General features: G+C 32.7%; 2 protein-coding genes and 1 long non-coding RNA gene across 19 annotated transcripts in view; 1 reads left to right on the top strand and 2 right to left on the bottom strand.

The window, feature by feature from the left end:
* Positions 1-1,090: 1,090 nt before the first annotated feature.
* Positions 1,091-2,799, bottom strand: LOC138939927 (uncharacterized). The gene is made up of 3 exons (XR_011447916.1): positions 2,002-2,799; positions 1,554-1,632; positions 1,091-1,246 (listed from the first exon to the last, which is right to left on the bottom strand). It is a non-coding gene; the product is annotated as an uncharacterized lncRNA (long non-coding RNA).
* Positions 2,800-4,483: 1,684 nt separating this feature from the next.
* On the top strand, positions 4,484-10,230 carry LOC138939971 (26S proteasome non-ATPase regulatory subunit 2). Its single transcript, XM_070308371.1, has 15 exons — positions 4,484-4,519; positions 4,633-4,689; positions 4,858-5,216; positions 5,407-5,583; positions 5,919-6,105; positions 6,612-6,908; positions 7,149-7,231; positions 7,417-7,652; positions 7,924-8,062; positions 8,194-8,314; positions 8,399-8,607; positions 8,823-8,913; positions 9,261-9,548; positions 9,716-9,910; positions 10,030-10,230. The coding sequence occupies exons 1-15, from the start codon at positions 4,484-4,486 to the stop codon at positions 10,228-10,230; spliced, it is 2,676 nt and encodes an 891-aa protein (XP_070164472.1).
* Positions 10,231-10,544: 314 nt separating this feature from the next.
* The window catches only part of Unc-115a (Uncoordinated 115a), a 29,252-nt gene continuing 21,859 nt past the window's right edge, over positions 10,545-17,937 (bottom strand). For 6 of the 17 annotated variants that reach the window (XM_070308374.1, XM_070308381.1, XM_070308372.1 and 3 more), the window contains 4 exons: positions 16,656-16,725; positions 15,342-15,424; positions 13,283-13,486; positions 10,545-13,087 (listed from right to left, as the gene is read on the bottom strand). In XM_070308374.1, coding sequence (XP_070164475.1) covers positions 12,974-13,087; positions 13,283-13,486; positions 15,342-15,424; positions 16,656-16,725 — 471 coding nt within the window. In that variant the 3' untranslated portion in view covers positions 10,545-12,973. Of the gene's footprint in view, positions 13,088-13,282; positions 13,487-14,824; positions 15,425-16,655; positions 16,726-16,912; positions 17,011-17,937 lie in introns of those variants that run through there. The other 11 variants (XM_070308389.1, XM_070308379.1, XM_070308382.1 and 8 more) reach the window with 9 other exon arrangements.

The following is a 17,937-nucleotide window of genomic DNA, read 5'->3' as shown; positions in this document are numbered from 1 at the left end:
TTCGTAACATTTTTAATATAAAACATAAATTATAACAATATAAAATATAATATTTTATAATATTATTCTAGTTTATATTTTTAAATAAACTTAAATTGTTCTAAAAATGAAATTAAAGTTGGATATTATTATTATATATTTTAATCTTATTTCTAGCTTTTTTCTTTAAGCTCCTAATGATTCCTATAGCCCTAACAATCTTACTTCCTGGCTGAACCAGCAGAGATTTCAAAAATGTATCCCTAACCGCGTGCCCTACTCGCGTGCCCTAATCGCGTACCCTAATCGTATTTTTATGTATCTCTTGCTACGGCATTTTAGCCGTCTATATGGCGTAGCCTATATCTATTCTTCGGGCCAGTTAGACCTACCTTTCGTTGCTCCTGACCACTTTCTGGATCGATCTCTAATCAGAGATGGAAAGAAGAGATACGCGCTCCTTTTATCGACGGTTATTTATTGTCGCCGGTGAATAAGCGCAAGATTTTTCTTGCGCTCGTAAGGAGATAAATTCCTTTTTTTGCCGGATAATTATTGTTGCCAGCAGATGAGCATAAACATGTCACGCTCGTTGACGATCGTGTGATTTAACGATCGCTCGTTAGACATTCATAACTTTATTTTAACTGAGACAAAGCCAAGTGATCAATCAAAATTTTGATTAAAAAATTATGATAAATATATAAATTTGATTAAAATTTATATATTAATATATAATTTATATAATAATATATATAATAATATAATATATATTTATTAATTTCATATAATAATATATAATTTATAATAAAATAAGATTAATTTACACAACATTTACTATATCATTTATTATCATATTACAGATAATTTTATTGATTGATTATTTGATCTTGTATCAGTTAAAACAAAATTTAAAAACAATAACCAGAAACAAATTCTACGATATAGATGAGCTATAAGAAATTCGATAAATTAGATAAAATTTATAAATTGGAAGAAAATGTTTTCTATAATTTTCCTTCTTTAATTTATATTTTAATTTACTTTTACAATAGATGCAATGCATATCAAAAGAGCTTATTAAAAGTTATTTAACTTGATCTGTCTTAGCTCATCCATTTAAAAGTAACGGATTTTTCTATAATCTACAATCTACAATGTACATCTACAATCTCTACAAATCCATTACCTTAAAATTAAATAAAAGTTTGTCACTCACCGGCACTGATGCGCAACAGCGGAGTTGTTGGTCTTGAGGCTAAGTTGTCTGTAACATACAAATATAAAGTCTAAATTATAGCAGCGTCCAAAATATAATTAATATTCTAAAAAAATTATTATTTTACATGCCAACTTTTATATCCGATGCGTACGATAATAAACAGATACATAAATATAAAACAATTTTATAAATTTAAAAAAAACTGTTTTTTCTAATAATAAAAATATTTATCGAATTTATGTAAAAGTAGTTCTTTCTAATTTTCTCTCGTTTAATTCATTAAAATAATGAGACCGAATTAATGCGCGTACGCGATTTTTTATCAAACGGAATACAAATAATAAATACTCACCCTTAGGTTGCTCCGCCGGTGCAGGATGCCTCTCCTAGGCCTCCTCCTCCTCTCAGAATGTCAGGGTCGCTACGTTGTTCTGTAACATGCAAATAGAAGATCGAAATTATAGCAGCGCTCAAAATAATTAATATTTTAAAATAATTTATTATACGCATTGAATTTTATATTCAATGCATATATTAATATGCAAATTAATAAAATTTTATAAATTTTGAAAAAAAAACACTACTCATAATTCTAATAATTCTATATAAAAAAGCTATAATCTAATAATAGAAACTTTTACAAGATTATAGCTTTCATATAAAAATCTTTCTCTCTGATTCTCTTTTGTCTAAATCATATAAATAAAAAGCCAAATTACGCGATTAATTGTTTAAATTAAATTGTATACGTATGCAATTAATAAATACAATAATTAATATACAAATAACAAATTACTTACCACAGGGTTGTTCGACCGGTGCCCGATGCCTCTCCTAGGCCTCCTCCTCCTCTCAGGTTGACTCACACGCGCGATACTTAAACGGCACTCTCGCACTTTTATTAAAAGATTACTTCCGCACTTGTACGCGCGATACTTTGAACAACACTCCCGCACTTTCGAATTTCGGTACGATCGAATCCCGCTTCACGTGAGAATCACACTTCGAGTCGACAAGTCGGGAATTCACCGATTACTTCGAGCAAAGGTTAAGCGGAAGCGGAAGAAGACGAAATCGATCGATGGAATAATCGCGAATGGGGTTCGCTCGACTCTTGACCCGCGCCTGCTCCCATCGAGGGCCGACTAGAACATCGTTAGGAACGATTTCATACGAACCACCAAGTCTCTATCATACAGACTGAGCCGGGTTTATCGTAAGGCTGATAGACGGGTCGAGAATGAAGATACCCACCTTCTACGTGCTAACAATCTAGCACTTCGAAAGCGGGAGATCAACTTCTCTAGCGAGCGAAAATCGAACCTAATTAGAACAGCCGACTCCTCAGATGCCAAACATTTTAGTATTTCTACAATGTGCTGTTAGACGGTACAAGAGAAGGGACCCATTAACGACGATTCCAAAACAATCGACCGAACTCTAACCGATTCGGGCCGAACCGTTCGTCGGAGCAGAACGTGCCCTCAACAGCCGATTCTCGAACCGAAGTTCAAGATTAACCGCGCGAACATGCATCTATACTATGCACGAACATACGTTGCTACGCGGCCGGCATTCACCTCAGCCGCGATACTGAGGCGTTTTAACGTTGCCCCTACATTAATATATTAAATTTATTAATACATAAATATTTATATAATATATAATATTAATGTAGTATTAATATTAACTGATATTAATATAAAATTAATTATATTAATAGGTATTAATATATTAAAGATTGCAACGCTGAGAGACATCCCATTTAGTCGGCAACAAAGTATGATTCTCGGTGACAATCGTGAAAACGAGATAAAAGTCCAACGCGAAGACGCGACGACGCGAAAACGCGATACCGCGACAACGCGACGCATCGTTGCTCGTACGGCACGATGACGGCAACGACGACGCACCAAGGTGCGTTCAACGCAAAAAATGCGCGTGCCACATATGAGCCATTGTACGACTCGTGGCAATGCTGTGTTGATACGCGACGCGAAAGACGCGAAAGCCGTCCGCGGCACGATGACAGCACCGACGACGCACTGCTACTTTGTTGCTCGAGTATCGCCGCGCGAATGATGACAAAGGTACGGTAAGAAAGGAATTTGAGTCTCACCCCACTACTTTATATAAATGATAACAAGGCCGTGATATATAAACAATGTTTACGCGCGCCAATGTTTACGCCGCCAAGGCTAAATATGGCATGTTAGGTATTATTCTAATTCGCTGCCGAAATATTTTATGTACTATAAAATATATATACGAAATATGAAATTATATAAATAATTTAAATTATAAATCAATTATTTATTAAACGATTAATTTATTACGCAGCTTATCATTATATTAATTATTCGATTTTGCGATTAATTCAAATTATATCTAAATCGTCGGAAAATCAAATGATATAGCATCGTGAAAAAAATATATTTAACTCTATGTATTGTTTAAAAAATAATTGTTGTCCGTAAAGATCGCAACGAAACGATAATTTATAATTTGACTTTCTATTATTTTAATTCTTATTTATAATTAAATGAATAAATTACAAAATATGTGATTCGATATCTATCGTCGCGATATATATACGTATATATGTAGTTACATACTATTTATAAATATTAATTAATTATTAATTATATTATAATAGCAAATTTCCCGATACTGATCTGAATCGCGTTTAGAGAAAGAATTCGACAAAGCGTCTCGCGCAACTATTTTCCTGCTCGAGTATCGTCGCAGGGACGATAACAGAGTCGAATTCATGAATTTCGACCAGTATATGCATGTATGTGTGATTCCGATGAGTATTGTCTCTACTGTCCCATGCAGCGGAAAACGCGGAAGCGTAGTCTGCGCGAGCCAATAATATAATTCCGATAAATATAATGAAAAAATCTATAGAAAAGATCTTGTTGATTGATGAGCGCAACTTGCATTTCCGCGAGTTCCGCTCCATGGGACAATAGAAAATATATTTCAGCGGAGCGCAATTGGCGGAATGTCTGCGATTTCGTTCCGCCATTCCGCATAGCGCATACATTCCGTACCACGGGACCGCACCATTACACTTATATTATTACATCATAATCATTACCACATATACCAGTCCTAGTCTCCACAAAATAACGAAACAAAAGCCGTGCGCTGCGTGTGAGATAAACAAATTTATTTGACAGCATATTAATTAAAACTTTTTCGTCGAAACGTCCAATTTAGTATTATAGAAACTTGATAAAATATTCAGCGTATGCGGCAAGAAAAGCTTTAAAAATGATGAATAAACACAAGCGAGATAAGGAAAGCAATATGGTATGCGTGTAATATTAATTTTTAAAAAATACAAGATATATCAGAAGATGTCATTTAAAAAAATGTTACGTATCAGATCGTGTATTATTATCTCTTCACGTTCTGTATTATAGAATGAAGAAGATAAGAGATTGCAGGAAGAATTGCTGCAAGCGGTCGACGTATTAAAAGTAAATAAATTTTGACAATTTCGTTGTCCATTTGGCGTAGAGAAAAATAATGTCAAAATGACATTAAAATTTATCAACTTTTATTTGTGACAATTAAAAAATCTATCGTTCCTTTCCTGGAAGGAAATTTTCACCTTATATACTTTTCGCGTATAATTTTCCTATCAGGGTAAAGATGAGACAGCCATATTGTTATCATTGAATCACCTAAGGATGCTGATATGCACATCCACGACTTCGATGACTTCCGTTCCGAAACCTCTTAAATACTTGAGGGAGTTTTATCCAAGCTTGAAGAGTGCATACGAAAGGCTCAAACAAAAGGAAGTAAAGACACGTTTTGCGGAAATTCTGAGTGTGCTCGCTCTAGCCGGAGGCACTCCAGCATTCAAGGATTGCTTGAATTTCTGTATCAAAGGGGCAGTGAATAATCCCGGTGAATGGGGTCATGAATACGTGAGGCAACTCGAAGTAGAGATAGTTGACGAATGGACGAATGCGCCGATCAAAGAGGAGCATGAGATCAGGTGAAATATTGCGTATTACTTAGAAGTTAACACTCGATAATAGAAATAAAAATTTATAATAGCAATTTACCAAAAATATTTAGATAACATATCAGTTTACATATTTCTAACATGGTGGAGTCGTATATATGCTTACACTAGAAATGAGAAGTAATAAGATATTGACGTAAAATTATTGTTCTCATCACAGAAAACGTCTTACACCGTTGATTAAAAGCATCATTTCATTTGACATAAAACACAACGCGGAAATACAGGCATGTGACTTGTGCTTGGAGATTGACGAACTGAATTTCCTCGCGGAACATTTGGATTCCACAAATTTTATCCGAGTCTGTCATTATTTAATTAGCTGCGCGGCTTACAGGTAACTACAGCTGCAATAAACGCGACTGTAAGACTCACTCTATAAAATTAAAATCACATATTTATTATACTTTTTAATTATTATTTTTTAATACTAAACTTAATGTTTAGTTTGAAACATGAATCTACTTATATAAACAAAATTTAATTAATTAAATTGCACTTCAATTTCTACAATATATAAAAATTTAATCGTATAAATAAAATATGTGTGTGAGAGAATAAAAAAAAGTTTAACGACAATTTATCCAACAAGCGACATAATCAGATCGCGTATTCAACTTCTATCTCGCTAGATTAGTTTCTGTATATGAACAATATTTATATATCCTTCAGTGAGGACACAGAGAGAAGACAAATATTAGAATTCGCCACAGAGCAATATCTGAAGTTTAACGAGTTTACAAGGGCAATTTTGATAGCGCTGCAACTTGCGAATTCGGAACTCATTTTCAAGTGCTTTCATGCTTGTCCTGACTCTTTAATGAGGAATCAACTGGCCTTCATCCTCGCGCGACTGCAAGTAATTTTCTGCATAATATGTATTCGCGTTGCATTTAAGCACTTCATCAATATAGCGATAAATGGAATAAAACATATATGTATAAATCGAAAATCATAATGGCTCAGAAAATTCATCTATCCAAGAAAGAGACCTCACTAATTTCAAACATATTAAAATATATTATTAAAGACATATTTGTTAAGGCTATACGAATTAAAACAAATGGAATAAATTCGATTCTGCAAGTTTGAATATTTAATCTTTAAAATTACAATTTTCCAATTTATTAGCGCCTTTTTTCTTTCTTAAACGTTTTAATGTGAGATATTTTTTCAATTTTTTATTAAAATTAATATGAACAAATAAAAAAATATAAAAAAAAGCAGTTCAATTATATAAAATTAAGTTTTTGATTTCAAAAATTAAAAGAAATTTTCTTGTTTTATGAAATAATTACAATTTCAATAAAATAGTGTCAGTGAGAAAATTGTTTAGTGAAATTTAATAACCGACGCTTTAAATAGGATCAGCCTTTGAGGATGGAGTATCAAGGGAACGACGCCAAAGATATAGAGGCGATTTTCAGCAACGGCCACGTGAATACCCACTTCCAAATCCTTGCCCGAGAACTTGACATACTCGAACCGAAACTTCCGGAAGATATATACAAAAGCTGGTTAGCGAGTGGATCCAGGCAAATGGAACACGATTCTGCGAGAGCGAATTTAGCGGCGAGTTTTGTTTCTGGTTTCGTACATGCGGGTTTCGGCCAGGATAAACTGATGGCAAACACGTCTGATTGTTGGGTGTACAAAAATAAGGTTTAACCCGTGAAATCCTATTTAGCGCTAATTAACTTTTAAAGATACAAAATTAAATATATAAGCAATCATTTATTTTTTACGTTGCCATGAAAGACATATTATGTATATAAATGTTTCATTGTTTCATCACTTTGATTAAACTGAATTATTTATCAGTCAACAAAACTAGCTTCAAAATTAATGTAAATTATAATATTTATAGTAATTTGCATAGCCTCCTATCATTCTCTTTTTTAGGAGCATGGAAAGTTGTCAGCTACTGCTTCTCTGGGCCTGATACATATGTGGGACGTCGATGGCGGATTAGTTCCCATTGATAAGTCAGTATAAATTTTGACAATAAGCAGGGAAAGAAAATCATATACATCAAAAATTTAATTCTAATTTTTAAAAACGTTACTTTCTGGAAAAAAAAAATTAACTGATAGACTGAATGTGTGAGAAGGATCCATCATTAAAAAATCGTTTCTTTAATTTTGGTTATTGATGATTCGTTCTCTAATAGATATCTTTATACGAACGAAGATTACATAAAATCTGGTGTCTTGCTAGCCATCGGACTAGTAAATTGTGGAATTCATAACGAATGCGATCCGGCTCTGGCGCTTCTCAGCGAGTACGTGAGCTCGAGCAGCCAGATTCTTCGTATCGGAGCTGTCTTGGGATTAGGTCTGTCTTATGCTGGATCCAGAAGAAAAGACGTTACCGAACTTCTTTCTCGAGTTTTAGCTGATGAGCAAAGTAAAATTTTAATTTTATTTTGATTAGTTAAGATTAGAAAATACGCAAGAAAAAAATCTGTTCCTTTGATGAGTACGCGCGTAAATTGGAGAAAATCATCTGCTGAAAAAATTGAAAATTTTTTAACTGATTTATTGTTTTTTTAAATTGTATAGTTTTTTAATATATATATATATATTTTTTTACAAGATATATATTATGCATAGTTTGAATTGAAATTCTTAACTCAAAGAAATCGTAAATTACACTATAGCGTTCTGTATTCTTTCAGATAATATGCAAGTATTATCACTAATTGCTATCTCCCTGGGCCTGGTGAATGTAGGCTCGGGAGATTCCGATGTGTCTTCAACTATTCTGTTAAAATTATTGGGACTATCTCTAAAGGAACTTGTTACTACGCATTCCAGGTGCCGTATAATTATATTATATTATATTATATTATATTATATTGGTATTTTACATGTATTATATTATAAATACTAATTATATATAATATCAAAATAAATCCATAATACATAAAAATCATCTTCACATGTAGATTTTTGGCGTTAGCTCTGGGAATGATTTATATGGGAACTCGAGACGCCATAGAAACACCGTCCGCGGCACTTGAAGCTCTACCAAAACCGTACAATTTTGCCTCGCAAACTATGCTACAAGTAAAATTATTTATTACACGATTTTGTCGAAAAGTATAACGTTTCGAACCTAAAATTCAAATCTAGTAAAGGCACGTCTCTTAGATTTGCGCGTATGCGGGTACCGGCGATGTTTTGATAGTGCAAGAACTATTAAGGATCTGTTCGGAAGTAACTGAGGAAGTAACGAGTGTGAAAAGCACGCCTGAAAATACTCCAATACCAAGCTGTTGCGATCAAAGAAAACCACAAGTCAGCTCTGCTACGTTGGAAAAGAATAAAAAAGCTGACAATCAAACCGAGGAAACTGCTAAGTAAATATTTTTCTCAAAGTCTTAATAAAAATATAAATATGAAATAAACACATAATTAAATAAAATATATAAAAATTGTAATATAGAATGTATAAATATTAGTAAATTAATATAATTTAATTCTTAGATAAATGTATTTTGAGAAAGAAATAAATGGTGTTGTAAGGTATATTCCTTTGCATATTTAGGATTAATTAATGTTTTACCAACATTAGAGACGTTGAAGCGCCGCAGGCAATAGCATCCCTTGGAGTAGGAGTAGTCGGACTTGGAGAAGGAAAAGAAAATTCGAGAATCTTTGGTCAGGTGAGAAGCTAAAGTCTTCGTAAGTCCTTAATGAACTTTGATGAATATTTACGGGAGCGCTCCTATATATATATAGGAACAGAAAGAGACAAAGAAACAGTTAAACCTCAATTTATCTTAATTAATATTTATGGGTTCTCTTATAGTTCATTCATAATACTACGATTTAATGGAGATTCTCCGTCTCTTTCCTCGAGGCAGACTTGTAAAGAGACAGAGAATCGCATTTAAAGTGCATTTGATTTTAACTGATATTTATTATGGGAACGTGGTCCACATACATACACACACACACACACAGTTCTTGCAATCATAAATCTTCGCTACAATTACATTAATGAATATAGGTCGGAAGATACGGTCCAACGCCAGCACGACGGGCTATGCCACTTGCGATGGCTCTGTCCTCTCTATCGAATGCCGACCCAGCAGTCCTGGATGTGTTAAACAAATATAGCCACGACCAAGACGCCGACGTCGCTCTCAATGCGATCTTCGCCCTCGGTTTGGTAGGTGCCGGTACGAACAATGCACGGTTAGCGACGATGTTAAGACAACTAGCAGCTTATCACGCGAAAAATCCGTCTCACCTGTTCCTCGTACGCATCTCTCAGGGCTTGGTGCATTTGGGCAAGGTAGAATACGCAATTAAGCGTGTTGTAAATGAATGAATAGTACAACAACGGATAAGCAAAGTCGAAGCAGCAATTTCTTTCTCTGATAAATTTTAGCTCTTAATATAAATTATTCTTAATATAAATTTTCTCGATCGTATCTTTAAGCGTGTCATTCTTCCAACCAGGGTACTTTATCCTTGTCGCCCTTGCGGTACGCCTCGAAAGTCTTAGATTACACCGCTTTGGCTGGACTAATGGTTGTCCTTGTTGCATGTCTAGATTGCAGGAATCTTATACTATCGCAGTCTCATTATTTGATGTATTGCTTAGCGGTTGCGATGGAGCCAAGATGGTTGGTTACCGTCGACGAAAATCTTAAGGTAAAGATACATGAGCCTGCCAATATTAGCCAATCAATTGATATAAAAAAAGAAATATCCTGAAAAAAAAAAAAAAATGTATATTAAGATTTTCACGCTTTTTTACTGATATTTTACAGAATTTGCCGGTATCAGTGAGAGTCGGTCAAAATGTAGATGTTGTGGGAAAAGCGGGTAATCCAAAATCCATTGTCGGTGGTCATGTACAAACCACACCGGTGTTGCTGTGCGCGGGTGAAAAAGCAGAATTAGTGTCAGACCAATACGAATCATTTTCTAATGTGCTCGAGGGTTTTGTGATTCTTCGCGAAAAAGTATAATCCTGTGTGTATTAATTTTGCATTCAATGTGTTGTTTCTACTCGTGCGCGATTTAAATTTTTTACAGCAGGCTATAATATAGATTAAAAGAATTTGCTTAACATTCTGGTGACTGCTTTGGATTATCTCTTGATTTGACTACATCTCCTCTACAAGAACTATTGTCTACGAATAAAGTCGAATGTTAAAAAATTTTCTTTGATAGATAGATCTATATAAAATAAATTAGGAAAAAAAAAAGATGATGTATATATAGAATTCGTTGCGGGATATTTGTTGATCAATGATCAACAAATGATAACAATGGCGACAGATTTAGATTTAGATTTTTCATATACGCTTGCATTTATTTAACTTTAGGGACTAGCGGAAGCAATGTGCTCTATACAACAGAAACATACATTGGTTCGCATTGCACAGTGGGAACAATAATGCTACACCATGATCAAGAATACCGGACACATGAAAAAAAAATCACCAAAACCGGCCGCAAGAATCATTTAGATTATAATGAAAATAAAATAAAAAAGACAATCACGTGAATGTATTGCGCGAGTAAAATACATTCATAAAAAAAATTACAATAATGTAAATCTTAAATAACTAAAAATAATGAAGTAATTAATTGCATGTTTGCAATCATGGAGCACGTTGGACTTTCTTTGTGATAAAGCGGTTATCCAAGCAACACAATGGTTTGAGAGACGTCTAAAAGATTGTCACCAAGTGAAAAATCGGAACGTATTGCCGGACGGCTGATCGGGATCGTGTTGTTGTTGCAGGAATTTAAGTATTACACAAATGTAGCGTGTTTAGAACGCTTGTAAGACTAACGATTTCTCTCTCGCGTGAAATGTCCATGACATTTGCTTAGTAGGCACATGATGTAGGATAAGAAGACGAAGTATGTGTATGTATAATAAAACGCAGTTAATTCGATAAAATATCGCATGCGCGTCGACAATACGGTAGTTCAGTGACTTCGTTTAAACGAATATGTCAACCTTATCGGACGCATGCGTATCTGCAATACGTAATAAACACATGTATGATAATCATACATGGTTGGCGTAATAGTCAACGTCGTGTATTTTTTAACTATATGAAAATTCAACTTTTTTCGCGTTGCATAAATCAGTTTTCTATTTAATAAACGCGCATACGTCCGGTATATTCAGCTTGCTACATGCGATCTATTCTTTCAAAAATTTTTTTTTATTCTGTGCAGGACCTAATTTAAGGGTGGAGGATGTGAATGCCGTAATATCTACAAAATTAATATTTTAATCAGTAATACATATCGATAACACCTGAATATTGTCTTTATACTTGGAAAGTAGCATAAAACAACTTTTGAAATAGAATAAACTCGAAATATGATAAGAATGACTTGTGTACAAAATGCATTACTCTTTCTGAATGTAAACTATTAAAAACTGTTGTAAATTTATTTTTTGATCACATAAACGTTGTATATAAAATAAATGCTTTATTATATAAATATTAAATATATAATTATTAAAAATCGATTACCAGTTTTTATATTTTTAATAGATAAATCGACATAAACATTTTCAAAATCTGATTTATGCTATTTTTAAAATGTGAAAAATGTTATAAATTTAAATGTGGCAATATGTAGCAATATGAATGCTATATATTGGTAAAATGTAATAAAACATACATTTTGAGTTAATGACAAGTTTTTTGATGGTTTGATTATGTTGGATCCACCACGACTATAAATTTGGTCCTGATTTTTTTTCATATTTATACTCTAATATAGAGTGATCGAATGATCGTAGAAGTCTATCGCAATCTGCATCGCAGAGTGTTTACTTTAGTTATTACATTCAAGAATAATTAAAAACATTGATATATCTCCTCACACAAAAAATCCCGCAAGCGATTCTATAAAGTAATCCTTGCCACAGAGTAAATTAAAACGCGACAAATTCACACACAAATTATTTGATTAATCAGCGTATTCGTACCATTCAGCAAGCTGAGCTCACCCTACTTATACTTTTAACTCTTCATGTTGTACATAGTAAAATATAATAATAATAATAATAATATTCATAGTATAGTTAAAAATTAATAATAATAATAAATCCTACCATTGTAGCATCCCTTGCATCATAATCTTCACAAGGTTAATATATATGTATGCGATTTAGCGAATATGCAATTACTATGAAACTTTTCTAGCTGCTTTCTCACGCCGTTTTTCGATATTTCGATTAACTTCTTATTTACAATAGCAAATTGTATTAAGAGCTTCAATCGCAATCTTCCCTATTTGATTATTTTCTCGTCTATATTTTAATATCAGCCGTCATTGCGTACTCGCGTTAACATGTGTGTAAGTGAATGAATCTAAGTCACAATAGAATTCCAAATGGTAAAATTCAAGAATGACTATGTCACTAAACAAATTGGATCATAGATAAAGCTGCTTGAATTCATTGCTGCGAGAAAAAGTTGACAATAAGTGGCAGTGATTCTGTGTCATATGTGTGTGTATGTGTGTGTGTGTGTGTTAAGATGTATCTGTTCCTGTCTAAAGAACTTCCATTTTTGCAAGCATGCGCCGGTTTGGCAGATGCTCGCAATGGTCTTCGAACACATTTTTTTCTCCGCGATGCATCTACCCAGGCAGTAGGAATGTACAGTCTGTACCACAGTATAACACAATCGTGACACAATGCGGGTATATAATAAGTAAAATGTATAAAATGAGTTAAAACAGCCGAACACGTCTTTTGATTTCGTTGCGACGCCACTGTGGCATTCTGTAGAATTCCGCTCGAGAACACTGGAGAATGACCTCGAACTCTGCATCGGAGAGATGTCGCTGAATAAGAAAGAAAGCTTTGAGTTACATTTGTTGCGATAACAATTATAATTAATTGATGCATGTATTGACAAATATATTATTAATTTCGATAAATATAATGATAAAGAATAATACCGTTATTAATGTATAATTATTTAATTATTTATAATTAACTGATCAAATAACGGTTTGCAACGATGGCATATTACTCACTTCGAGATTGCAACGATCCACGTCAGCTGGCAACCTGTAGTTGGTGATAACAAGTAAATGATAGGGATAAAGTTTGGGTGGTTCGGTTGGTGCAGCACCCATGTCCGGTAGCGATCTTCTCACGTGATGACCTCCGTGGCCTCCAACAACCGAACCTAGGCCACCTGTATACGTGGTGGATGATGGGATAATCCCACCATCATTCTAAACCACGATTATACAAAATTATAAATTTCACTGATAGAAGTAGACGCGAAGATAAAAATAAGACATTAACACATGGACGATACATGAATAGTAAGTAGAAGTTGCACTTGCGCATTCTTTCTTTAAGTTTTCACGAAAGAAAAACTAATTTGAATAAAACAGAATAAATTTCATAACACAATATAATAAATCTTGTATTGTTAAACACAAGATTTGATTGATTAAATTGATTTTATATTGAATATAAATTTTATAACAGATTCGTAAAATACAGGAAGATAGGGTTCTTTAATATGTAAATTGCAGAAAAAAAAGAAGTCTGTTGGCATCTCCAAAAATATTCTTGTCAGCGTCCATGAACAGTAAACACATTATTTTCACACTGAAAAACTGTTCATCACATAATAAATTTACATAATTAATGAATTGATTGTCTTATATCCACGAACAAATAATCAAATTCATAGGACTCAATAAGCCGCCTCAATAAACAATAGTGACTCTATTAATTCTTTGGTTAATCAATTTCCAGCTGAGAATGTTACATCGCGCGCAATTCAGGTTTCAAACGTTTTTAATCCCTTAGATATTGATAATGAATTCATTTATTCGAAGATAAATCAAAGCAATATTCCATGCATTTTAATCTTTTTTTTTTTTCAAAAATTTACAAGATTTCTGCTATTCATTGTTTATAATTATGATTATTCATACTGATTATAATTTTCCGAATGTAAATAATGTGTGCATATACCATACATGCATTTTTTACAATTAAAAAATTTTGTATACCCAACAAATATAATTTAATGTATGAATGATTGATTGAACAGATATTATCAAGTGAGAACATTTATATAATAATGAATAATCCATTTCCACAAAAAGTCAATAATATAATATCGAATCTCTTTGATAATGAAAATATATAATTTATTTAGTTTTTTGTATTATCAAAATTACTAAATAAATTATAAAAAGTTATATAATGAGACTTCTAATAATTATGTAATAATTTCTCAAAATCGAATCTTTATGGATGCAAAATACATTATGTAAAATTAAAATTCAAAAGAGAAGAAAAATATATTTTGGCTGACAAGACTAAATAGCGTGAAATAGATAAAATTAATTCGATTAATTAACTTAGCTTAATTAAAAGATGAAAGAGGCTTGATAAATCACATATGCAACATCGAGCTAATTGAGAGTAAGTACAAACAATCGAAATAGCGAAATGTACAGCATGCATGCATATTCATATTATACATAGGATTGTATGTACAATATATTACATTATAATATAAAAAAAGTAGCAAATTATATATAATCATACATATATGTATAAATAATGGACATGTTTTATTTATTAAATAAATTTCAAATGTACAAACTGTATTGCCTTTTGTTTCTCAGATAAATGTGTGCACTTAACACATCTGCAATTATGTCGAAACGTGCTTAAAATGCTTTAAATAAAATTACATTTTCATAAACTCCATTTATTAGAATAATCAAATTGAATATCAATAAAAGAAATGTTTGATGAATGTTTTTTATCTTTAAAAGTCCAGCGAGAAATTGCTTATTTCTCGAAAAAGAATACTGTGCGTATGTATGTGTGTGGTCTCACACTTATTAAATACTTATTTAATAATAAGGAATTAATAATATAAATAATTTTCTGAATTTTACACTAATAAAATGTTTGTTATAATCGGCATAAAAAAAAAAGAATCTTGAAATTAATGCAGTTAATAGTATAAGACATAGTTAAATTGCAATGTGATATTTAAATTGTTCTAATAAATAGAATTATGTTGTCATACAGGTGCGAAAACAAACTACAAACCATGCTAATTCGCCGGGAGTAGTATGGGGCTGTGGTACATACCAATGCCCGTCGATCCACATCCGTGATGCTGCCTGTTGATACTAAAATTTGGGAAAATGTGAAAGAAAACCATATCAAACCATGTTGCACAAACCATTTCCTATGTTAACTACAATCTGTTTTTAATCAATAATGTTCCCCTTTAATTACCTGTCTGTAGGTTTTACAAATTATGCCTGAAAAGATGTGCAGAATAGCACAAACAATTATCTAATTAAAAGTAGACGAAGTAACGTGGGAACATGATTGTTTCATAATAATTCAATGATAAATTTGTTACAAAATTTCCAGATTTATAAATGATTGTCTACGTTTTAAGAACATGTTGAAGAACTAAAGAAATTCAATGAGATCGCGTTATATGTATAATTTTCTGCAAAAATGTAAAAATATCATTAATCTTATTGTTTTCACAAATTTAGCATGATTATATACTTGAAATAGAAAACTGTCGTAAAATATATACCGTAAATAATAGTCTCGTAATGAATAATTAAATAAATAAATACTGTTTTCACAGATATTTAAGTAGACAAAGTCGTGTGTGAGACGGCGTACAACAAGCCAATGAACAATGTATAATGTTTCACAGGGGCAGTGCGATAGCTCGATATTAGTCAAGCATGCATGAACAAGGCGAAACGAAATATGTAAAGAAAATCATAGCAGGGACGCGCTTGCAAAAATCACCAGCCGTTCTATCACAAGCTATGATAATTCGCGTGTTTAATGGATATAAGATATCTCAAGAATCGTAGCATCTTCTCTGAAACATAAACACTTGTCAAATATATCTTCGTTGTAAAAACGATCAGAATAGTAATTTTTGAAATAAATAATAATTACAAATTTTGAATAAATTAAAATTTAAATGATCTTAAGCAAAAATTTGATTATTTGATTTATAATACTTAAAAAAATCAAGATATTCAATTCTAGAAAGAAAGACAGCAAATAACATTTTTAATTAATGAAAGCTTCAAATGAGATCACTGCGATGAGATGGCTCCAAATTGAGAGATCGTAAAATTTTATTTTACATTCTATTTTAAAATTTTTCAATATATCTCAGATTAGTACTGAAAAAATTAGTTAGCGCGCGTCGAAAGTTTTTTTTCCATTTGCAATAGTATTTTTATAGGTATCATATCTATCTAATGCGCGTAAAATTCGCAAGCGCGTAAAATTTGAAAAGCCTAGTGTAAACAAGTGAGAGGGATCCCGTGTATGAAGCGGGGACCGTCGTCGGTCGGTCCCCCTCATTTTACTCACTGTCCGACTTGCCAGATGAGAAATCAGTGCTGTGAGTCTTGTCGCCCATCCCGCTGAACGAATAATCGCCCTAGACGACAGAAAAGCGTTATCTTAGAAAAGCGTGATACGCTTGGCCGCCGTGGGTCGATTTCTATCTATATGTACTCTTTCTTCTCTATATATATATATATATATATATATGTATGTATAATTTGCACTATCAGCGCGGCGGTGCACGTCGCATCGTCGATTGTGACTTGCGGTGCGAGACTTACAGGGAGAGCAGACACGGAACCGCCGGTCGAGGAGAAGGTGTGACTTCGCGGTGCCAGACCGTATCCCGGCTTCGGGATGTGCCGAAGGGAGCTCACAACTAGTTTGCAAATCAGTCAATCGACACAGGTATTACTGATTAGTCTCAGCGATGATTTCAATTCGCTCAATCCCATACGAATGCCCAACGTTCGCTTGTCAGATTTTTTTTTTTTATACCGTTAAACTCTATCCGGAGCCATGTCGCTCTTGTGTCACCAAAGTCAACTATTGTCAGGGATTTTCCTTTATCTCGCCCCAATAATTATACTTTTGATATTTCCTATTTTTTTTCCAATATTCCTTTGCTAAGAGTACGGATTTATAAAAAAACAGATATCCATTGACATATACATGCAATGTGAATTATGAATGATTAATTTCTCATTTATTTCTTCCTGTATCTTTTACGTATAATTATGTTACGCAACTAATATTTAAAATAAAAGTAATCTTTAACAAAAGTTGTTGAAGTAAAAGATACAAGTAAGTCGTATTGTTAAACACGTCCTGTAGAATTTAACTTAGATTCCATCGCATGTAAGCAAGGATATCTGTGAAATAGCCATCTCGAATATATTATCGCATCCCCATCGGCAAACGGCGCTTAAAGGAAACCGACAGTCTCGAGTGCATAAAGCAGTGACTCTTAAAATAGAGTAAGCGACAAAAAAAAAAAAAAAGGCCAGCACCTCCATGTAAATACAATAGATTTTTCTCGTAAGCGCGCCCGCCGTATGATGACAAGTCAAAAATTTTTTTATACTGAAAAGGTAAAAATAAATAGAAATAACTTTAAAAAAACAAAATTATGATATATTTATATATTATGCTATATATATTAGTTATATATATATATATATATATATATATATCTTTTACAATGAGATTTAAAATTGCAAAAATTAGACTATTTTTAAAAATTATCGGAAATCGATTTTAGATTATTGTTATAAATGTCAGTAATAATAATAAGTCTATTCTTTCA

The sequence above is a fragment of the Polyergus mexicanus genome, unplaced genomic scaffold (assembly GCF_030449975.1).
Source record: "Polyergus mexicanus isolate NDT 795.1 unplaced genomic scaffold, iyPolMexi1.0 SCAF_15, whole genome shotgun sequence".
Classification (NCBI taxonomy): domain Eukaryota; kingdom Metazoa; phylum Arthropoda; class Insecta; order Hymenoptera; family Formicidae; genus Polyergus; species Polyergus mexicanus.
The sequence above is the reverse complement of the archived record's forward strand: the minus strand, read 5'-3'. Positions and strand labels throughout refer to the sequence as shown.

What these genes read in the sequence shown, in the direction of transcription:
- LOC138939971 (XM_070308371.1), top strand. Translation starts at nt 4,484, where the DNA reads ATGAATAAACACAAGCGAGATAAGGAAAGCAATATG. An exon ending in GGATTAGTTCCCATTGATAA is followed by an intron (nt 7,232 to 7,416) that starts GTCAGTATAAAT and finishes GTTCTCTAATAG; the next exon opens with ATATCTTTATACGAACGAAG. An exon ending in AGTTTTAGCTGATGAGCAAA is followed by an intron (nt 7,653 to 7,923) that starts GTAAAATTTTAA and finishes GTATTCTTTCAG; the next exon opens with ATAATATGCAAGTATTATCA.